The sequence below is a fragment of the Microtus oregoni genome, unplaced genomic scaffold (genome assembly GCF_018167655.1).
Source record: "Microtus oregoni isolate MIOR12 unplaced genomic scaffold, Mior012 000004F_ref0000308, whole genome shotgun sequence".
NCBI lineage: Eukaryota > Metazoa > Chordata > Mammalia > Rodentia > Cricetidae > Microtus > Microtus oregoni.
The window spans coordinates 46,495,811-46,516,870 of record NW_024543063.1 but is presented as its reverse complement, the minus strand read 5'-3'; the positions used below and the strand labels follow the sequence as shown (position 1 = coordinate 46,516,870).

Below are 21,060 nucleotides of genomic sequence, written 5' to 3'. Positions count from 1 at the left end.
TAGAAAAGGAAAAACAGCCTTGTTCATTTACAGCTCCATGGTAGGAAATGGGGCATTAGAAGAATGAAACTCAAAATGTTAGGGAAGATATGCTTCTGTGTAGTAATAAGGGCGGCGGGGCTGCGTTCCCAGCACCCCGGCCGCCTACACGGCTAGCTTATGCCCCGAAATAATTACACGGACACTGTATTCTTTTAAACACTGCTTGGCCCATTCTCTTCTAGGCTAATTCTCACATATTAATTTAGCCCATTTCTAATCATCTGTGTGTAGCACCCCAAGGTGCGCTTACCGGGGAGATTCTAGCCTATGTCCATCCTGGGTCGGAGCTTCATCCCGGGAGTGGGGCATGGCATCTCTCTGAGGCATCTGCTCCCGAGAGGAGAGCTGTCGAGACTGACCTCACTTCCTGTTTCTCCCAGCGTTCTGTTCTGTTTACTCCTCCCACCTATCTTCTAACCAATAAAATGGGCCAAGGCAGTTCCTTTATTAGCCAATGACCTTCCTCCATCATTTCCCCTTTTTCTGTTTAAACAAAAAAAAGGCTTTAACTTTAACATAGCAAAATTACATATAACAAAACAGTTATCAAGTAAAAGTTACAATAATCTTTATCATAACTAAGGAAAATTATAACTATAACTAACTATTCTTAACTCCATCAAAGACTCCAGAAAGATACAATACTACCTAAGCAAGCAGGACAAAAGCAACTTTTAAAACTCTAGAAATGACAGAGACATCTCGCTGCCTGGACAGTCACCCAAAGTTCCTCTGTACCGTTGGGGCATCCATCTTCAGCCTTCAGGCCCATGGTATCCAGCAGACATTTCCATAAAGCAGGAAAATTCAAAATCAGTTCAGTCACTATCTGTTGTGTCCTGCAGAATGTCTCACAGACTCTTTCATGAATCAGGAACCCTGAAAGATCATCTCACCTTAGGCAAGTTCAGTAGTCCTCTCTCTGCGGGTTCTCTGTGTCCAGTTTATGCAATAGTCCAGGCAAGAACAGTTTCTTGCCCAAATGGCTATCAAACTCCATAAGGTGCCTCTTCGATGCCCATCTTCCTCTTGAAGTACATTGGTGCTGCCAGGAGCAGAGTGTCTCATTGTCATGAAAAACCCTAAGTTATTAAAACATTTAAAATGCCATATTCTATAATCTTTGAAAAATATGAAGAATGCCTATCTAAAATATTTTTACGCACATCTAGAAAATATTAATAACATGACTACAAACTTGACTATTATTTATGATTATCCATCAACAACCTATATTTCTTAATTATACAGTACATATTTAAATGAACTACACAATCACAATACCTTAATCAAAATCAGAAACACATATATATAACAAAATTGACCTTAAATCTCTATCAATAAAGCAAAATCTATACTAATGTAAATATTCATATCTATATCATATCCCCCTTTAAATGTAAAAGGACGTTTATAAACCATATTTGGGAACATGGGCGCAGTTTTTTCTCTCCAAACTGCTTCCTGCTGAATGGGGGCATCGTTAATTAGGTCTTTCATGGTATAACCTGTGTGCTAGTTTCATCTCAGTTGGCAGTTGAGCGAAGCAATTTTCTGAAGATGTTCACTGCAACCCTTCAGGAGGGCGTGGTCCATCATACCACATCGGAATAGAAGAAATGAACAGCGTCTCATCCTCTGTGAAAACAAAATAAGAAACTCCTTTCCAAAGCATCATGTCCTTAGATCCAAATTTCAAAGTCAAGGCATCAAAATATCTATGTTGGATTAGTTCAGCAGCATTTATAAATAAATATCTTTTAGCATCTGTTGCTCCTTCCTCAGCATTTAAATAATTTAAAGAGAGCATAATAGCATACAGTATCAAAATTCTCTGTGTATTTTCCATCTTTGTGCAGCTTTGTTTTAACCTCTATTTTGTTTATTTTTACATTTAACTCTTTGCTTTTTGAGACAGGTTCTCTGTATCTTTGACCTGAAGTAACTCTGTAGACCAGGCTGTCTTTGAACTCTCAGAGATCCGCCTGTCTCTGCCTCCCAGGCATTGGGATTAAAGGCGTGTGCTACCACACCTTGAAGTCACAGAGGTCTATCTCCCTCTGCCTACCAAGTGTTGGGATTAAAGGTGTGTACCACACACAACAACTCTCTTCCTTTTTTTTGTTACTTTAAGAACTTTAAATTTTAGTCTGCATATATTTTTAACACACTTCAAACCATTTAGAAATTTTCTTTGTCTTTGAATCTCTCTTTACTGTATATCTCTCTTTTTCTGACCACACTAGTCTTTAATTTACCAAGCAATCTCAGTAGGACTAAAGGCGTGGCTTTGCCAGCTAGATTCAGTCCATTCCTTAGCTTTCCAGCCTCATAGCGGATATACAGGCTGTAGCCAAGTTTACTGCAACAACTGTATGGCATTTCAAGGTCCCTGCCAGCAAGTGAGCTACAACAGACAACACTCAAGTCCTCTCTCGGTAGCTGGCCCTCCTGCCTCAAACAGTCAGAGTTTGCCCTGGCAGGATGGCCCAGAAAGCCGGCATTTTTAAACGGTGCAGCTTTTTTCCTGCTACGGCTGAAAACCGAAAAGCATGCGTTCAGCTTTTCGTCAACACCGTTCAAGTGTTTCGTGGCAGGACCTCTTAATGAGCTGCAGGCTTTGCAGCTAAAGCTGAGTTGGGAAGCTTCTCTTAGAAGAAAGCGCATGCTTGCCTCTAACAAGCAGAGCAGACCCGAGAACACAGCGAGTCTAGTTGCCATCAAACAAATCGTAGCACTTTACTCCAAATGCTCTATTCAAAAGCTCTGTCTCCGGCAGGAGCCAGACAGAGATCGCAATGGCGGCACAGCCCCAGGAAGTTGCGCTTTAAAATGACACAGCGTTTTTTCTGCTACTGTTGCCGAATCAGGAAATCTCTCTACAGCACGCCACCAACAAACAGCAAAAATCTGTGTTAAACTCTCTCTCCCTTATTTTTAAGCCTTCTCAGGTTTTTTAAGTGGGTTTAGTCCATCACGTGGGGCGCCAACTGTAGTAAGATAGAAGAAAAGGAAAAGTTACGCTTCTCAGAGTACTGACAGACTTATGAAGCAACATGGCTGTGCACTGTAAGAAGTTACTAGACAAGGGTTCTAAGACCTGAGTGTTATGTCTGTCTGTTGTTGTTGCCCCCCCCCCCCCGCCTGTGCTTATTTCTGATTCTTTTTCTCTTTTTTTGTTTGTTTGTTTTGTTTTTCAAGACAGGGTTTGTCCTGGAACTAGCTCTTGTAGACGAGGCTGTCCTCGAACCCACAGAGATCCTCCTGTCTCTGCCTCCCGAATGCTGGTATTATAGACATGTGCCATCATACCTGCTTTTATGTAGTGCTGGGGATTGAGCCCAGGACTTCATATATGCTAGGTAAGATCTCTGCCAGCTGAGCTACAGCCTCAGTTCCATTTTTCTTTTAAAAAGATTGTATACTTGCCCAGTCTCAAGGTTATTATAATGTGGAGGTGGAAATGCAGGCAATATACTGTTATGGCAGTAGCTATCAATAGAAGTAGGCTTTTTCTGCAAAACCTATCTGAAATACTACAACAACCCCAGCATTTCTGACTTGAATACCTTCTGTTACCTATGCCTTACTCTCAAACTAGCCAGATTGGGAGAATAGGGAAGAACAGAACCCCTTAGCAGGGCAATTGCACCTGCCCTGGGACAGAGACATTGGAGCACGTGCACACATCACCAAAAGATAGCTGAATTCTCTTAACCTGCTTTGCCTTCTCTTAACATCTTTAAGGTAGCCATGGGGGAAAAAAGTAAATATAAGTGGGATGAAGACAGTAGATCCTCCTGTAGGCCTCTAGAGGTTAAGGTCCATTCTGTTAGTGCTTAAGGACCACAGAAACCTAAGCTGTGTCTGTCACCAGCCCCAGACGTAGAGGTGGAAAGAATGCATTCCAGCACTTTTGTACCCACTCTCCACATTCTGCCACCTTTGCTCTTCCATCTCCTTTTGCATGCTTGACTGCAAGTGAACATTCTTTGTTGTTGTTGTTGTTGATTTGTTTGTTTTGAGACAGAGTCTAACTATATAGACCTGGCTGGTCTCGAACTCACAGAGATCCTCCTGCTTCTACATCCTGAGTACTGGGGTTAAAGGTGTGTACCACAAAGCCAAACACCATTGAGACATTTTTTTTTTTTTTTTTTGTTTTCGAGACAGGGTTTCCCTGGGTATCGCAGGTTGTCTGGAACTTTGTAGACCAGGTTGGCCCTGAGCTCAGAGATCCACCTGCCTCTACCTCCCAAGTGCTGGGATTAAAGGCGTGTGCCACCACCACACATGGAGACTTTTGAAGTGATAAAGTAGGAGGGCATCAGAGAGGTGCCTGAAGTCTATGGACGAGTTATCCACCTTCCATTCTCTCAGAGCACCTGGGGAAACTTTGGTCTCATTCTCAGTAGATCTTTTTCTCAGCCACTGGCCTTGGTACTTCCATTGTAACCACAGTGACCCCCATATAAACCTAGGAATAATTTTCCTGCCATCTTCACCCAACCTCTCCCAATATTTCATTCATTCTTCAGTAGTTTTCATAGCATAAATAAACACTCACCAGTGATTATTCTGTTCCAGGCTCTAGAGTACCACATTGGGCCGGAGTCTCTATCCTTATAGAGTTTATATGTCCTGTACTGGGTAGGATCAAGTGCTTCAAAGGAAAATGACACAGGTGAAGGATTAGGTACCAGATGGCAGAAGAAGTTTTAGCTCTTTTGTTTAAGAAGTGGTCTGAAGGACCAGGCTAGGGAACAGAGAAAGGACCCTGACAGGAGGATGTGCCTGGAGTCAAGAGGAGGAGAGAAGCAAGGAGGCGATTGTGGGCAACTCGATGGGGCTCGATTTCAGCAGGGACTCCCACTTAAAGTTAAATGCCAACTGAGAGGGACTGAGGCAAAGGACCACTGTCAGCAGGCAAAGGCACTCACCACCAAGCTTGACAGCTTGAGTTCAATACCTGGACTCATGTGGTGGAAGGAAGGAAGGAAGAAAGGAAGGAAGGAAGGAAGGAAGGAAGAAAGGAAGGAAGGAACCAGCTTCTGTGTCGGGGAACATGTAAGCACTCTCACCCACATCTCCATACATATATAAATAAAAATTTTAAAAACAGATCACTCTAAGCTAATTGTGGTGGTTCATGACTGGAATCTCAACATTAGTACTTGGAAGGTTAAAGTAGGAGGATTGAAAACGTTTGAGCCTAGTCTGGTTTACATAGTAAGTTCTAGGCCAGCTTGTACTACATAACAAGATCATGTTTCAAAGCAGCCAGGCATAGTGGTACATGCTTTTAATCCCAGAATTTGAGAGGCAGAGGCAGGGGGTATCTATGAGTTCAAGGCCAGCCTGGTCTACACAGTGACCATGGCTAGCCAAGCTGCATAGTGAGACTCTATCTTGAAGAAACAAAAATAAATAAAATAAAGGACTTGGGTAGATGGCTCAATTGGTAAAGCTTCATAAGCATTGATGACCTGACTTCAGATCCCCAGACTCCGTGTAAAACAATGGATTTAGTGGCATGTACTTTTGTACCAGTAATGGTGAGATGGGAGGCAAGGCAAGTGAGTCCCTATAAGCCAGCTGGTCTAGCCTACGTTGTCAGCGTCCAGACCAGAGAGCAACCCTGTCTAAAACAAAAGATAGAGCCTGAAAAATGATATTCAAGATTTTCCTCTGACCTGTAAAATCATGTACACACACACACACACACACACACATATAAAAGAATAAGATAAAATAATAAAACAGACCTGGGACTACCTCAGTGAAAGAATACTTGCCTAGTATGTATGAAGCCCCAAGTTCAGTTCCCAGCATTTCAAAGATAGCACAATACTGACTACTGTGTGAGGAATAGGCCGGGGCAAATCATATTCTATCACCTGTGTCTCTAAGAGCTCAAGAGGACTCATAGCATTAGCTTATCTGCCTCCAGCCACTGCTAAGGGAAGCCATTCCCCAGGGCACAAATTTACCCCTCAAGCCCCTCTTCACTCTCTCCGTGCCCTACTTGTTTCCTTCATGTTTCCTAGTCCCTATCCTTTGCTGTAGCCAAGCCCAGCATGGCCTTCTCTGCTCAGCCATATTTTTGTGCTGTTTCTCTTTTCTACCCCCCTCGGCTTTAGGTATTTCTTTTTTTAATGTGCCTTATGTCTGAATGTTTTGCCCCTCCAATCCTAATGCCCTAGAGAGCAGAGCCCATGTTATATTCTGTTCTGAATCAGGGGCTCAAAGGCTACAGGTTGTAAATGTCACCTTGTGTTGAGGTTTCCCAACCTCATCATCTTGGTGTACAATTATTCCATTTATGTTGGTACTGTGGGTCTCAGCATGCTGGCTTCTGTTCCTAGGGTCTGGAGCATCTAGACTTTAGCATGATTACTTTATAAATTGGTACTGAGCCAGTAGGTCGATGGAAGTCAGGGTGGCAGAAGGATACAATTTCATGGGAGAAACTGGGCCCAGAGTTGGTTAGAGATGGAAACTTAGGGCACTGAGTAAGGTTCAGAAAACCTAGCCCTTTTCATCTGCCCTTGGATTTCAGACTTGAAGCTGCACCTGCAGAGCACAGATTATGGCAACTTCCTGGCCAATGAAGCATCACCTCTGACAGTGTCAGTCATTGACGACAAGCTCAAGGAGAAGATGGTAGTGGAGTTCCGCCACATGAGAAACCATGCCTATGAGCCGCTCGCCAGTTTCCTGGACTTCATTACGTGAGTGGACCCATAGTGCTAGGCAGGGTAACTATATATCTGCAGAAGTTGGCATCAGAATGGCCTAGACCAACAGCTTTTGTGCCTCTGTCAGGCCAGCCTTGTTAAAGAATGTCTTTAAATATTCTCATGTGATATAACTAGATTGGTTGTTCAACAACCCTGAACTCTGGGTCATAAAATTTTGTTACCAGTCTCTTTCCCATCCCATCATTGTTATGGAGATGTTAAAGTCGCAAAAGCTGGGAAAATTGGAGCTCCTCTACTCACTTAATCTATAGCATCCACATCAAACAGGTTTTCTCCTGCTCCCTCATGCTAGAGTTAAAGGTCCAGGTGTAGACAGAACTCTGAAGAGCCTGGGATGGGCCATACAGTCCTTCTGCCTCTACTTAGGCTGAGGCCTGTTCTCTATCTACTTTGACAGGTCAGAAAGACTGGGATGGGTTTGAGTTGGAGGAGACTGAATTCCTTGCCCTCCTTCACAAGAGCTAAAGTGGTTAGGCCCCCATGTTTATAATAACCCTTGGTTGCACCACGCTTCTTCATTGTGGGACCCTTGGGTGGAGTTCTGCCTATACCAAGCTTTTAGAGAAGCTAAACAGAGAAGAACCTGGACTTCAGGACTTGAAGAAGCTACTTGGACTAGTCCTGTGTACCCAGGACTCTGAAAAGTAGAAAGATTGCCTTTGAAGGAATGACCTAGGAGGGTAAGCCAGATCCTGGCAGACAAATGACTCTAGCCCAGATGGCGGCTTCATGCAAGTGGTGAGCTGAAATATGATCAATGGCCAGCCTCTGAGTGTGCTGTGCAGTGTATGTTGTTAGGAAATGTATCTCCATAATCTTCTGAGTTTCTTGGTTTCCCCATTCCCTGCCCTCTTGCTTGGGACCAGACACATTACTCCACTTGTTTCTTCAGAGAGAGGGTTATATGCTGGCTGCCTAGCCTGACTCCCCCTCTTAGCCAAGAGCAGCCAGTTGCAGAATCCATCTACTCAAATGGGTACTTAGGCAGAGGGCTCCATCCTCAGGTAAAAGGGGCACCTGAAAGTTGCAGAGAACTCTCATAAGCTGGAAAACAAGCCTTTTTCCTGGGGAGTCCTAGCTGGGCTCATGCTCAAACCACCTTTCTTCTGTCAAGGTATGCTAAGATGTACCTAGTGGGACAGGGAAATGGAGTAGATCATATGCTGCCACTTTGTGTGTGTGTATGTGTGTGTGTGTGTGTGTGTGTGTGTGTGTGTGAGAGAGAGAGAGAGAGACAGAGACAGAGACAGAGACAGAGACAGAGACGTCACTCTACCATCTGTCACCTAACTCCTAGCCTGGGCCTGTATCCCTTGCCCCAAGGCCAGAGCCAAGGACATACCAGGAAACTGAATTTATTGCCAGAGTTCAACCTTCACCTTCAACTTGTTTGCACAAGGCTCCTTCAGCTTCCTGGTGAATGTTCTGGTCTTGCCAGCTAGGCTGGCTGGAGAAAGCTTGACCCCATGCCAGTGGTCAGAGAGTAGATGTTATCCCTATTGCTGCCAACTTACCCACCTGCCTGTGCATCTACCCTGGCCTGTTTTGGTGTCAGCCTGCCAGGCTATGAAACTGGAGAGGGCTCTGAGTGTGACTGAGACAGAGCAGCCGCCAACTCTTTGCTGGAGGTTGGCTCCAAGCACCAAGTGTGCTTAAAGCAGCCAAGTACTATCTTGTGGCAAGCTGTCTGAATCCACCACTTCCGTGCCTCTTCCATTCATGGGCGGTTGTGGCTTATAGCCTTCCATCTACCCCCACTCAGGAACAGCTCTGCAGCCACGTGCTGGCTAGTCTGAGCTTGTGGCTGCTTGTCCATGACCCTTTCATCCCCAGTGCCTGCTCCTCTGCTCTCCACATCAGCCACCCCTCACTGATGGATGACTGCTCTGTCACCACCTGGAACTACTACACTCCTGAAATCGCTGAGTCAGGCCACCACCCTCCACCCACAGCTTTCAGGTTCTCCAGCCCACTTTCAGTTCCTTGCAGGGCATGGGTCCTGGATTCAACAGGACACCGGGCTTTGCTTCTTTCCCTGCTATCCCTCTGTCTTTATTTCTCCACCTCCCTAGCTGAGGTTCCCTGGTCTATCATTTGAGCTGTCTTCTGCCAACATCTGCAACTCTCTTGGCTGCCCGACTTAGGGTCCCACCCGACTGGCAGCCCCCCAGCCCTGGAGGAATCCCAGAGCCTCCAGCCTGGAGCTATCCTCCCTCCACCTCCACTGCTGGGAGCAAAGCTGGGGAAGCCAGCTATTTGGTGGGGTGTGGGGAGTGTCATTCCTACTAACAGACATACATGCTTACCTACTCAGCTAGCCTTGGCTTGTTTCTGCCCAGTAACCTTTTTGCTGTCCCCAGTCAGCACCCTGCAACTCCCACCAAGAGTAGGTTGACCCCTCCCCATCCTAAACATCATTCCTCTCTTGCCTCCAGCTTCCTCATCTTTGGGCAGATGGCCCACCTACTCCTCTACAGTGTAATCAGTAGTCAGTACACCTTCCAACACTGCATCTGCATCCCACCCCCTAAGTCCATTCTACCCTCCTTTCCCTGAGATCCATCTACCAGCATTCAGAATTCCCTTACCCCTTCCTGGACCCTGAGTGGCCCCTCCTCTTTCCTTCTGTGTTGCCACCTTCCCTTTCAGATTCCTCCATGTGCTTCTAGCACTATATACCTGAACCTTAGCATTGCTAACCACCCTTAAAAGCTCATTTCATGCCACCTGTATTTTCACATTCCTCATCTTTTCCCTCACCCCTCCTAGCACCCAAGCCTGCAGTCATCTCCTGGAAATTAAGTCCCTCCACATCAAGGCCTTTAATGTGGCCAAGGTCTCCAGAATTGGCCTTTGATAGTGTCCAGCCCCCAGCAGTTTCTTTTCTCATATTTGACTAACTTAACTCCTATTTTCTCAGCTGCTCTTTCTCTTCCATTGCCCTAGCAGATTAGTCAGGTGTGAATAGAATTTTGGAAAGAGATGAATGGAACTTTCCTTTAGGCTCTATGCTGGGGACTCATGACTGGTTCCCCGCAAGGAAGACTACTTGGCTGAGGAGAAAGGTGTTTGAGGGAAGAACTAGGTGGGAATCTAGACTGAAGGACTCTAGCTGAGTCCAGAGCCAGTGCCAGGAGGAAGCTCCGAGGGTTCAGAGTGATAGTGGTGCTGAGAGAACAGACAGTGACAGTAGAGGTGGTTGTCTGGCATAGTGAAGAGAGTCTGTTAGCATATGGTCTTGAGGCGGCCCCGCTCAGTTTTATAGTGGTGATGTATTTAGTATACCATCATACCAAGGACTCTTGCCAGGTCTGGCCATTAACTTGCTGTGACACTTGGGATAGAACTTGTATTCGGGTATTTGTTTTTTTTTTTTTTTTTTTTTTGCTTTGTTTTTACCTTAGAGAAGATCTTTTTTTTCTTTTTTTTAATTTATTTATTTATTAAGGATTTCTGCCTCCTCCCCGCAACCGCTTCCCATTTCCCTCCCCCTCCCCCGCTCAAGTCCCCCTCCCTCATCTGCTCGAAGAGCAATCAGGGTTCCCTGACCTGTGGGAAGCCCAAGGACCGCCCACCTCTATCCAGGTCTCGTAAGGTGAGCATCCAAACTGCCTAGGCTCCCCCAAAGCCAGTACGTGCAGTAGGATCAAAAACCCACTGCAATTGTTCTTGAGTGGAGAAGATCTTTATTTGGCCTATTCCATGATGTTTTCCCATAGAACAGTCAGCCCTGGAAGAAAAGTTGAGAAACTTGCTTTTAAGAGAGTAAGCTTGGTCTCTGGGACATCTTCAGGTGGACCCTAAATGCCCTTGTTTTTAAACAAGTAAACCTCTAGCAGGAGCCATCCCCAGTGGATAACACCTGCCTGTAGCCTACATGCCCACTGGCAGGAACTGTGGTTAACCTATACCATCTGGGAGAATTGCCATCAGCTAAAGTGGACAACTGGAAGGAAGCTTTGTCCTAGGACAATGGCCTCAAGTGTCCAATAGGCCTACCAAAGCATCTCTTATCCTCTTAGGACATGCTTGGTCACAGAGCAGTCATCAGGCTCTCCCAGGCCTTGTTATCCTGACTGTTCCCAGTAAGCTGAGTGTGCGAGTGGACTACAGGTCTCTGCTGACTAAGGCTCTAGGGCTGCTCTGGGTTCTGTTCCTTTGTCTTTCCCTAGCATGGAAAGAGAGAGCCAGTACTGATCCTGTTCTTCTGGCTTGGGGAAAAGCACCACTGTGAGGGGTTCTTCAGGGCCCCAAAGGTTCAAATCGGATGGGATAATCCAAGTGGGCCTTGGAGGAGGTCAGAGACCACTGTCTCTTCTGTGGACCGCATCTCATTCGTTCTGGTTGCAAAGGGCAACTTGAGGCTTAAGAGGTGAGGTGCTGAGGCCATAGCAGAAACCCCTGTCCATTTTCAAGCTTGGATGAGGCTCCTTGGGACCTAGATGGAAACTGAATACAGATACTATCACTAGCAACAAATGAGGACCCTTGGCGGATGCAGGTGGAGAAGTTGGCAGAAGTACCTGGTTACACACAGCTTCCCAGCCCAAGTGCTGGAAAGCCATGGTGCTCCAGCAGATGGCACCAAAGGGCACAGAGGAGGGACAGGGTCGGCTAGGGACTCTACAGGCTTCTTTGAAGGAAGTAGCTTCCTAAACTCCAGCCTGAGACTTCTCCCAGCTCAAGCTATTTGGAGGCACAGGGCAAGCAAGGGAGGGCCTCAGGGCAGAGGATTATAGGCTGCCCTACCCCCCACCCCAAAAGGGCCTCTTTGGCCTGGCGGGCAGCGGGCCATCCACTCCCCAGCTGTCTTCCTCTGGAGGGAGATGCTGACCAGCTGGAACTTTATTCTCTCTTTTGAGGCCAAATGAGGGGAGACATGGCAGAGCAGCTCTCTGGGGGCAGGGAGGCAACTGCTGAAGCACTAAGCAGAGAGGGGGAGGTTCTCTGCTTGCTGAAGGTAAGAAGGTGTATGACTGAATCTTATCATCTCTGCCAGGCCTATCCTGTCTTCCATCTCTCAGGAAAGAGAATTCTGAGCCTTACTGTGCAAGAAGGGAAATAGGGGCCTCCAGTGCAACAACTTTACAGTTGATCCAGGGGGAGGGAAGTGCTCAGCCTGGCACAGGATAGAGGCTGGCCTGGCTTGAGTAGAAGGAGGAATAGAAGGGACTGAGTGCTTTGATTTGAGTGGCTCTTACTTGGCCCAACATTTCCCTCTGTGCTCAACTAAAGCTTGTAGGAAAGAGAGTCTTGGGGAACTAGAAAGGAGGGGAGAGCCACTGCTGGCTTCTGCAGACTCTGTCAGAGCTGGAATGGGAAGCACAGCTGGCATCTTCCACTCACTGGAAGGCAAGGCTAGCACAGTGAAGTCAGGTGGCAGCATCTCCCTACAGGATCCACAGGGTTTTCTTCTGAGGCTGGGCCAGGACCTTCAGAAATACTCAGACACCTTTGGGCTCTTATTCCAGCCTTGCCCCTGGTCTAAACAGATAAAGGAGACCCTGGGTTGTGGGCACAAGAGGGTAAGTTTAGAATGAGGAAACTGGGTTGTGGGGTCGCTCTGAGAAGATAGAGGTGAGGAGTTTAGAACTAGAGTATAAGGCACTAGTGATAGGTAGCTGTGTGTGGACGGTGGGTGTGGGGCTAGAGCCTGATGCTGAGATAGGCCTGGCAATAGCTCACTCTGGGTTTTATCTGCCATGCTGCTAAAGCCACGGGTCACTTGAATAATGTAGGTTCAAGAGATGTGCTGTTCTTCAACATTTCCAAAGGTCTAAGAGGAAAAGGGGCATTCTTAAGCTCTGGGGTGGGGTCTTTGTGGCTGTCTCTGGAGGTGCATAGATTTTAGGGGGGCTGTATTGGGTGCAGGTTAAATAATGAGGGGTGGTATGTGTGTCCTGGGATAGGAGATACAGAAGATGTCAGTGGCAGGAGATTTCTAGAGTGGAGGAGATACAGTTTGAGGCCAAAGCACAAAAAGCTCTGGCAGGCCCACTCTTTCTGCTGTCCCCCCACTCTGCCAGTTCTGTGGAGTCAGGGATGGGAGGCTGGCCATATGGGCCTCTTGGCCTGCAACTCCAGATGGGCCTTGCCTGAGGCCCTTGGTTTTTTTAGGGGGGGACTGTCTCTTCTCAGTGTATATCCTGTAATGACCCAGACAGATTGAGTATGGAAAGAGGGCCGCTGCCTAGCCCCAGGCCCAGGAGACCAGAGGTTTTAATGACATTAAACTAGGTGGGAGCTGCACAGGCACAAAGAGTATGGGTTTGGCTGGGACAGGAGCTGGCACATTTTCTTACACCTTCCTTGAGGGATCTATAGGAATGCCCCAGTGGCTGGTTCTTTAAGCCGAGGTGTGGGCTCTGGATCACCCACCTTTCCCCTTTATTCCCTTGGTACTGGGCTACCAAGGCCTTTCCTAAACAGTCTCAGCACTAGGTACTCAAGATTTGTCACAGGGATGGACTGTAGCCCACCTAGAAAAAGAACAAGACCTGTGCTCAGGGCCCAGTTCACAGTAGCCTCCATTTTAGTCCTTACCCTTTCTTGGCCTGGCCTGGCCTTTAAGGACATTCTCCTGGGGCCTAATCCAGCTCCTTTATACTCTGAGTTTACTACTTATAACAAAATGGGTCATACCTGGGACTACTGCAGCCTGACTGTAGCTGGGGTCCTCTCCTCTTTTTTATGCTGTCCCCCCTCCCCATAGGTGATTACACAAAACTCTGTGCCCCAGCTCCTCTGTGGCTGTGTTTTTCATCTGGATACAAGTTGTCTTGATTCTTCCTTGCCAAGTCTTAACTAGGCAGCCCCACCCTCCCCAGCTCCACAGCTCCCTCTGCTGCCCATGGTAGACAGAGTTGTTTTCTTGCAGGGCATGCTTAAAGAGACTAAGCCTAACTAGTCAGACTAGCCTCTGAGTCTCTTGCAGGCCCTCCTGAGCAATTGCTTAAACTGGCATCTGGCTCTAAGGAGGAATGTACTTTTCTGTCTTCAAGGAGCTGTGCAGTCTCCTTGACCCAGTCCTTTATTCTAAATGGGGCCTCTATAACTCTTCTCTGGCCTTTCTTGGAGAAGCCTTTCCCTAGCCCATTCCTTAGCCTTTCCCCTCCCTCCTTTGTTCCCCCCAAATCAAAGGAGCCAGCGTAGCCGTAACTATACAATGCTATCCTGTTTTCAGCCCACTTACAGCCTTAGTGCTTGAGATGAAGTTGACACCCTCTGCCTGGCCTGGGCTCAGTCTCCAGGCAGCCCTTTGCTGATAGTGCTGCCTTCCCAGCAGCTGTGCCAGTCTTGACAGTACTCTGTGTGTCCCTCCAGGCCTCTGTATACTGTTCTCTCTTTCCAAGAACACACTTTTATCTCCAAGTCCTTTTATCTGTCAAGCTCCCGACCACACCTACCCCTGGGATGGGGTGTCTACCTCACCTGCATGTGCCTACAGTTCCTGTATCCTACTTGTCACACTGTAGGAGAGTGACTTGTGTTCCCATCATTTGTGAAGCATGAATCCAGCATCCTTTCAAAGGAGAGGCTGCATTTACTCTGTGTTCCTGTTATTGGGGGAAGGGAGGTAGTGGTGGCCGTGGTGACAGGAATCTGAGTGGAGAGGTACCGAAGGACAGTGCCTCAGGAGCCTGTCATAGCATTCATGAGCCAGCACTTAACCTGAGGAGGTGCTGACCCATGCATTGTGTGGGCAAGGGTATTGGGCCAGGCCTTCTACCCTAATAGTCTGCCCTTTTGTTGTCTGCTTCTCCCAGTTATAGCTACATGATTGACAACGTGATCCTGCTCATCACAGGCACATTGCACCAGCGTTCAATCGCTGAACTTGTGCCCAAGTGCCACCCACTAGGCAGCTTTGAGCAGATGGAGGCCGTGAACATCGCACAGACACCTGCAGAGCTCTACAATGCCATTCTGGTGGACACGCCCCTGGGTGAGCCACTGTGGTGGAAACAGCAGCTGGACAGTGGTCTTAGCATTAGAGCCTCGGTATGGGTTTTGTGGATTAAAGGAGGTGGGGCAGCCCCAAAGCAGAAAGTGAGAGTCTGCCTGTTGCTGCTGACCTTGCCCTTCCCTCAACTTCCCATTCTCATTGTTTCCCATCCCATTTCTTCTCCTTTCCCATTGCTTTTTCTAGGCCAGACAGGCAACCCACAGGCCAGACTTAGACTACCTAACTTTGGAAATAGTCCAGGTTTTTAGAATTCAGAGGAAGGCTGAATGAACTTATGGAGAAGAGTGAGGGGCTTTTGTACCTTGGGGTCCTGAGAGATCTAGCAGACTGTGGCCCTGAGCAGGGGTACTATGACTGGCTCCTTATGAGGTGAAAAAGAGAAGCAAATAACTTTATTTGACTCCACTGAGCAAGTCCTAGGGGCCAGGTCAGACAGTGTCCAGGAGGATACAGGGTCCATATCAAAGGCCAAGGAAGGGAGGGGAGTCAGGATAGCTTCCTGCTAGCCCCGCCTCACTAGTGTTGGCTCCTGTCTGAGAGAAGGCATGAGGATCACAACTAGCTAGTGCTCTTCCAGCCAGAGTCTAAACTCTGGGAAACTATTCCCGGAAGCCACCAGAGCTGAATCAGAAGGTTCTAGGCTAAAAAGCACCAGCCATACCTGCTCACCTAGTTTGCCTTTGATTCTCCCAGTAACTCTGAGCTAGTTCTGGGCTGTTTGTGGCTTCTGAAGTTTCTTCATCTTTAAAGGAGAGACATCAGGTAAGTCTTCAGGCCCTCCTTGGGAGCAAGATTTCTTGATCCTTCCCTAGCCTCTCCTCTTAGTCCTGCAGTGGGACTAGTCCATGCTTAGCTACTGAGCTCACTATTACTTAAAGAAGCAGGCTAGCCTCCCATATGTGGGCATTAGGCCCTCAGAGGGTATACAGTACAGTGAATTTCAGCCCCCAAATCCATAGCTGCCCCTGGAGAAAAAGAATGTCATGGCCTCTTATGCAAGCCTGTCTTTGGCATGGTCTAAACTTGGGTCTGCCCCAGCAGCGATTAGATCATGTTATGGCTGGCCGCCTCCTTTATAAATCAATTTTAGGAGCAAGGAGGCAGGAAAAGCTCAGGTCAGTGCACATGGCCCCGAGAATTGTTTCTACTGCTTCCAAGGCAGTATCCCAGGCTGTATTGGGGGTCCCCAATACCTAGCCTAATGGGCCTTGTGACGTGGGCCCTCTCACTTAGGCTGCTTACCCACTCTTCACATCCTTGTCTTCCCTCCCCAGCGGCTTTTTTCCAGGATTGCATCTCAGAGCAGGACCTTGATGAGATGAACATCGAGATAATCCGCAATACGCTTTACAAGGTAGTGTTCTTTAGAAGCATGGGGAGGGGATGACTTGTCTGTGGGCCTGATAGGGGGTGATTTATGTGAGATGCTGGGCCAGGATTCATGTGCACCAGGCTCCTGTCCTGGAGACCTCAGGCTTCTGTGATGGTTGCAAGGTTGCATGGAACAGGTTATCTGTTCTGTGGTGTCTGCAGCAGGCTCAGATAACATCAGCAAGGAGTGGCTGGTGCTCCCTCACTTATCCTGACAGACCTGGCTTCTAGACAGCCACTCCTGTAGCATCCAGGAGGGTCATGGGCTACAACCCAGGCCATAGCCCTCAGATCTATACCACATGAGCTTTCGACAGCCAGGACAGGCATTTAGGTAAAGGCAGTATTGTATGTTTAGTTATGTGGGGGGAGGAATCCAGCCAGGCACAGCCAGTTCGTTATGACCTTTTCAGGTTCCCAGACCCTGAGCCAATACCTTATATTTCACTACCTTCAGCTTCTACTTGCCTTTTGCTTCCCAGTAGGCTGTGGCATAGACTGGCTAGCCTCTGGGGTTAGAGAGTGGGCTTAGGATTCTTGGGTTCACACAGTCATGGAAAAGATTAAGAAGTAGCTATCTGATCTTCTGGTCTTTCTGTGGAAAAACATACAGCAAGGATCTGGTGGTAGATGATGGAAGTTATAATAGTGTAGGCAGAGGGGTGGCACATAAAAAATAAGCAAGGAGCATGGGCTAGGCCAGATGGCAAGGGGTTTACTGTGAAAGAATAGGTTTTACATGGTTAATGGGGAGGAGATCCAAATGAAGAGACAGGCACTGAGCCAAGTCATCCAGGGCCTTGAATGGCAGATCAAAAGTTGGATCTGGGAGTGGTGGTGCATACCTCAAAATGCTCAGAAATACCAAGCAGGAGAATTTTTGCTGAGTTCAAGATTAGCTTGTGTATGTTATGAGTTCCAGGTCAACCAGGTCTCCATAGTAAGAGCCTGTCTCAAGAAAAAAAGGTAAGCCAGGCATAGTATCACATGCCTTCAGATCTAGTACTCAGAAGACAGAGGCAGGCAGCTCTCTGTGAGTTTGAGTCTATGTATTAAGTTTCAGGACGGCCAGGGCTATATAGTAAGACCCTGTGATAGAACAAATAAACTACAATAATCAAAAAAGGTAAGTTTGAAGTTTGGCCTGGCAAGATGGCTCAGGAAATGAGGATGTTTACTGCCAAGCTGGACAACCTGAGTTTAATTCCCGGGAACCACATGATGGAAGGAAAGAACTGGTACCCACTATTGTCTTCTGACCTTCGCATGTGCATGCACACAAAGTAGTTAAATGTGAAAAAAAGATGAATGTTAGACTGTGAGCCTAAAGTCTTCAAACAGAGCAAAGTATTCTTAGAAAGCCTCTATCTATGACTGCAGGGTGGAAGGCAGAGTAGAGGTAAGGGGTACATGCAGACACACACATATGTATGCACGCACACACACAAACATATACATACAAAGTTTTATACTGTCCCTCCCACTCACCTGGCTCATTGACAAATTCCCTGCCCCAGACAGGATGAGGACTAGCCTTACCCACACCCTCACTGGGCCTGACTGGTTTTAGCTGGAGTCACTGGCAAGGACTGCCCAGGAACCAGCTCATAAACACCAACCCAACACTATGAACCCCATGCCAGAACTGCCTGCCTGTCAGGCAATGAATGTCCCAGCCCAGTGGCCCCAGATGGGAGATTAGGTGGACCCTCAGATGTCTGACAGGTAAACTGTAGGCAGCTGGTGCAGAACCATGGGCTGGCAGACTCCAGGGTAAAGGGTGGGGCTGGGGAGGTGACCTTGGTACCTGGGTCTTGCCAGTTTCTTTGCTGCTATAGCCTCTGGATGAAAGTGTATACCTTAACCATAGGGTCAGCTTCTTTGGGGCTCAGCAAACAGGTTAGGCAACAGGGCATGGAACCTAAAATCTGGCTAGTGGTTTCCCTTACAGATAGGAACTGCAGACTCCTTTAGGGATACAAGCTCCGGGAGATCCTAAGAGTCTAGCATAACCAGCTTGGCTGGCCATAAGGGGGACTATGGAGTACTAACTCCTGGAGGGACTGAGAAGTACCACCAAGCCTTGGTGCTGGGAACCATTGGATTTTCTGAGATCCTCTGTGCTGGATTCTATTTTTTCTTTCTTCCTCCCTGTCTTTTCCTTTTTTTTTTTTTTTTTTTTTTTTTGTGAGACAGGATTTCTCTGTGTAATAGCTCTAGGTGTCCTGACATCTGCTTTGTAAACCAGGCTGGTCTCAAAGATCTGCCTGCCTCTGCCTCCCAAGTGCTGGGATTAAAGGCGTGCACCACCACCACCTGGCCTCCAGGATTTTTCTTACTACTGACTTATACTGGCTTTCTGTTTCCTCTGAGCTCTGTGGTCACCTGCAGATTCTCACTGAGCTCATCTTGCATAGTGTCACTGTGCTTGTGGGGCCCATCTCTCTTGGAATGGCAGGACTGTGAGTCCAAGCCAGCTTGGAAGGCACACCTGAATATGGAAAGTTTTTCATACCTTGCAAGCCCACCCACCCCAACTCGGGATAGTCCTTAGTATACGGATCCAGAGTCTCTGTGACCATGCTATGTATGGGACCTTAGGTGGTGTCTGAAGTTTCATGCAAAATTGTTACCCTTGGGGTCTCCAAGATCATGGGGGGTGGGGGTGGGAAGGTATTGGAAAGAAACTTGTGTGACCTTATGAATGAGAATCGGGAAAGACTTTGTGTCTGGGGCTGACCTGTCCTTTCCTTATTCTCAGCGGATTCAATTTGCCTGGACAAAAAGTACTTGTTTCCGCCGGCAGCCCATGTACCTAATTATTGACTGTGAGGCCTGCGTTCACATAGGCGATAACCATCCTTCAGCAGGAACTGACCTGATAATTTGGTTCCTGCTGTTGATGCCAAGGGGCTGCCTGGGGGTGGGAGGAATAGTGTTCTGCAAGGTGGGCTTATGGATTCAGTTCAGACCAATTGTGAATTCTGAGGATAACTTTCCCTCACTAGCCCTTGGATACCTGGTTTTCTGAGTCTGAGGAAGAGGAGGTTTCAGGAGACTAAGAGAAAAGGAAGGCAGAGCAGCAGGAAGAAGACAGAGTCGTCCCCCCCCCGCCCCCCCAAGCTTGGTTGTCCAAAAGAAAGGGGTGGAAACATGTACCTGAAGCAGACAGTGGGCCAGAAACTGTTTTGTCAACCTAGATAGAAGTCAGCAAGCTACTGATGGCTGAGTGGTTAGCGGTTGAAATTGGTTGATGCTTTGGTGCAGGGAAATTGTCATAGAATGAGCTGACCCATCCTGACCATAGAAGGGTTAGAGGGAGGAAAGTAAACTGACTATGTTTCTTTTTCTTTTTTCTTTATGTTTGTGGATGTTTTTGTTTTTTTAATGTGCACTGGTGTCTTGCCTGTGTATATGCCTATGTAAGGGTGTCAGGTCCCCTGGAAATGTAGTTTTGAACCACCATATGGTTGCTGGGAATTGAACCTGGGTCCTCTGGAAGAGCAGTCAGTGCTCGTAACCACTAAACCATTTCTCCAGCCTCTGACTAGGTTCCTAACAAGTCCCCCAGCATTGCTCTCCTTGCTCTAAGCAAACACAGTTCTCTCTGCAGGCCTACCTGGAGTCCTTCTACAAGTTCTGCACTCTGTTGGGTGGGACCACAGCTGATGCCATGTGTCCTATCCTAGAGGTGAGTGCCTGCCCTACTTCTCTGCCTTTTGTTCCCACTGATCCTTGCCAAGGGGAGCTCTGCCATGGTCTGGCTATGGTCTCCCTCATCTTCCCTCTCTCCTCACATATGCACTGGCCCTGCAGTTTGAAGCAGACCGCCGCGCCTTCATCATCACCATCAACTCTTTCGGGACAGAGCTATCCAAGGAGGACCGTGCCAAGCTCTTTCCACACTGTGGCCGACTGTACCCTGAGGGCTTGGCTCAGCTGGCTCGGGCTGATGACTATGAACAGGTCAAGAATGTAGCTGATTACTACCCGGTGAGTGCCCTTGCTGACAAAATTTAGGTGACCATGTTGGCACCCCCAGCACCCAGCAACACTCATACCTGCTTCTTCCCTTTTCCTGACCAGGAATACAAACTGCTTTTTGAGGGTGCAGGTAGCAATCCTGGAGACAAGACCCTGGAAGACCGATTCTTTGAACATGAGGTGAGCACAGGGCCCTAGGGAGGGTTGTGACTTAGGGCTTATACTGCTGGCCACAGCCACCTGTCATCACTCCTGCATCTGTCTACAGGTGAAGCTGAACAAGTTGGCCTTCCTGAATCAGTTCCACTTTGGTGTCTTTTATGCCTTTGTGAAGCTTAAGGAACAGGAATGTCGCAACATTGTGTGGATTGCTGAGTGCATCGCCCAGCGCCACCGCGCCAAGATCGACAACTATATCCCCATCTTCTAGCATTCTAACCCAAGGTTCCCAGATGCACTGTGTGTGTCTTTGTGTGCTGTGGTGAAGCCCATGGCTCACTTGTCTGACCTGGTGAGGTGTAGCACGTTGTCCTGGGATTGCTCAGTTCCCATGATCCCCTCTGGGACTGCTCTTAGGCCTAAAAGGGATTAGAGACCTCTCCCCTGATGAAGAATGGACCAAGATCCCTCCAGAGCAAAGAGCCCCCAGCCCTACGTTTACAGCCACTGACATATCTAAGGAACTTGTGTCACTTTCATGTCCCTCCCTGACCTGAGAAGCTCTGGCAGTGTGAGCCTCCCTGTCCCTCTGTGGCTCATTCCCAGAGCAATAGCTCTTGGAAAGATTAAAGAGTGTGTGTCTTTGGGGTGTGGGGGAAGTAGCTTTGTAGCCCTCTCCTTCAGCTCTGCCCCTCTGAGACAATAAAATCCTCTCTTTAAAAAGTCTCCTCTCTGCTGCCTCTTTTAAATCCTAGAACCTTTCCTTGCCTCCCGACT

At 47.7% G+C, this 21,060-nt stretch overlaps 1 protein-coding gene across 1 annotated transcript in view; it reads left to right on the top strand.

Moving 5' to 3' along the window:
• Positions 1 to 21,009, top strand: part of Atp6v0d1 (ATPase H+ transporting V0 subunit d1) — a 43,953-nt gene extending 22,944 nt beyond the window's left edge. The window contains exons 2-8 of the mRNA XM_041650462.1: positions 6,602 to 6,773; positions 14,570 to 14,748; positions 16,044 to 16,123; positions 19,754 to 19,831; positions 19,957 to 20,133; positions 20,227 to 20,304; positions 20,393 to 21,009. Coding sequence (XP_041506396.1) covers positions 6,602 to 6,773; positions 14,570 to 14,748; positions 16,044 to 16,123; positions 19,754 to 19,831; positions 19,957 to 20,133; positions 20,227 to 20,304; positions 20,393 to 20,554 — 926 coding nt within the window. The 3' untranslated portion in view covers positions 20,555 to 21,009. The remainder of the gene's footprint in view (positions 1 to 6,601; positions 6,774 to 14,569; positions 14,749 to 16,043; positions 16,124 to 19,753; positions 19,832 to 19,956; positions 20,134 to 20,226; positions 20,305 to 20,392) is intronic.
• Positions 21,010 to 21,060: the final 51 nt, after the last annotated feature.